At 40.7% G+C, this 1,122-nt stretch overlaps 1 protein-coding gene across 1 annotated transcript in view; it reads left to right on the top strand.

The window, feature by feature from the left end:
* Positions 1-371: 371 nt before the first annotated feature.
* The window catches only part of LOC104628429 (protein Niban-like), a gene marked incomplete at both ends in the record, with an annotated part of 36,188 nt that continues 35,437 nt past the window's right edge, over positions 372-1,122 (top strand). Inside the window, one exon of the mRNA XM_010297001.1 lies at positions 372-502. Within this exon, the coding sequence (XP_010295303.1) occupies positions 372-502 (131 nt within the window). The remainder of the gene's footprint in view (positions 503-1,122) is intronic.

Below are 1,122 nucleotides of genomic sequence, written 5' to 3' on the forward strand. Positions count from 1 at the left end.
CCAGTATCACTTGTGTATATGTTTCTTTGAAAAACTTACCAGCTCTCGAATGCCCACGGTTCTGTGGCTCTATGTCCTAGGGAGAGGCAGTAGCATCTTTTCTTAGAGAAATGGATTTGGGGTATGTTTTCCCCACTCTTAGAGGAAAGACGGTGTCCAAAAACCAGTGTTTTTTCTATATTGGTTAAACACAGACAAATTCCCTCTGTGCTTGGTTTTCACAACAGCTGAATGCATCTCTGAGGGTTTCTTGATCTGCTGTGCAGCAAGTGACTGTTGGTATGCTTGCTCAGTATTTTGGGTCACTGGTGATAACTGCTTTGGTTCTGCATTACACATTAAATAGGATTAAATCTCTATTTCTGCTTCAGGAAAAACAGAGGCTGTCATCAAAAACTTCAGCCCGCACTACAGACGCCAGTACGCGGTGGCTTTCTGCAAGCACGTGCAAGATGAGCTGGAGCAGCACCGGGATTCCCAGTCCCAGTTCCTGAAAACCAAGGTAGGAGGGCACGTAAGCCCTTCCCCATCCTCAAACTGCCGTAGAGCTCTGCTCTCCTGCATGAAATCATCAACATATTAACTATTTAAATCACATATTTAGTAGTCCTAATGTATGAAGAACATGAGCTGGAAGTGTATCAGCCACTGACTGGGCTCGGTTTTCTTGTTTTTCCCAGTGTTGAATGCCCTCAAGTAAAGTTAATAGGTGGTACAGATTCTCAAAGCTTCTAAAACTCAAACCCAAAGAATTTTTAAAGTTATTTAAATGTGTCTATGTATACAAGCACAGTACAGAAGTGTTCTTTCAGCTTCTTATGTTGCATAGTTGAATACAAAATAAATGTGTATCTAGGATATTTTACGTGTGTTCTTTCTTATATGTAACCCAAGTGCAGACAATAGATTTGCAAGTGCAGATGTTGAATTTGGTTCCGTTAGGTTTTAGGTGAAAAAGTTTCATTTGGGTGCAGATTTAAAGTTTACTTTTGAAAATTCGTATTTGTTTTGGTGGTGTTTGGTTGTCTTACCACAGCATGAGAAGAACCACGACAAGTTTCTGGTACAAAGCATGCATTTCATCAAGGTAGAGTTGGACACTTGGACAAAACTAGCTGCTTC

The sequence above is a fragment of the Phaethon lepturus genome, unplaced genomic scaffold (genome assembly GCF_000687285.1).
Source record: "Phaethon lepturus isolate BGI_N335 unplaced genomic scaffold, ASM68728v1 scaffold46151, whole genome shotgun sequence".
Lineage (NCBI taxonomy): Eukaryota > Metazoa > Chordata > Aves > Phaethontiformes > Phaethontidae > Phaethon > Phaethon lepturus.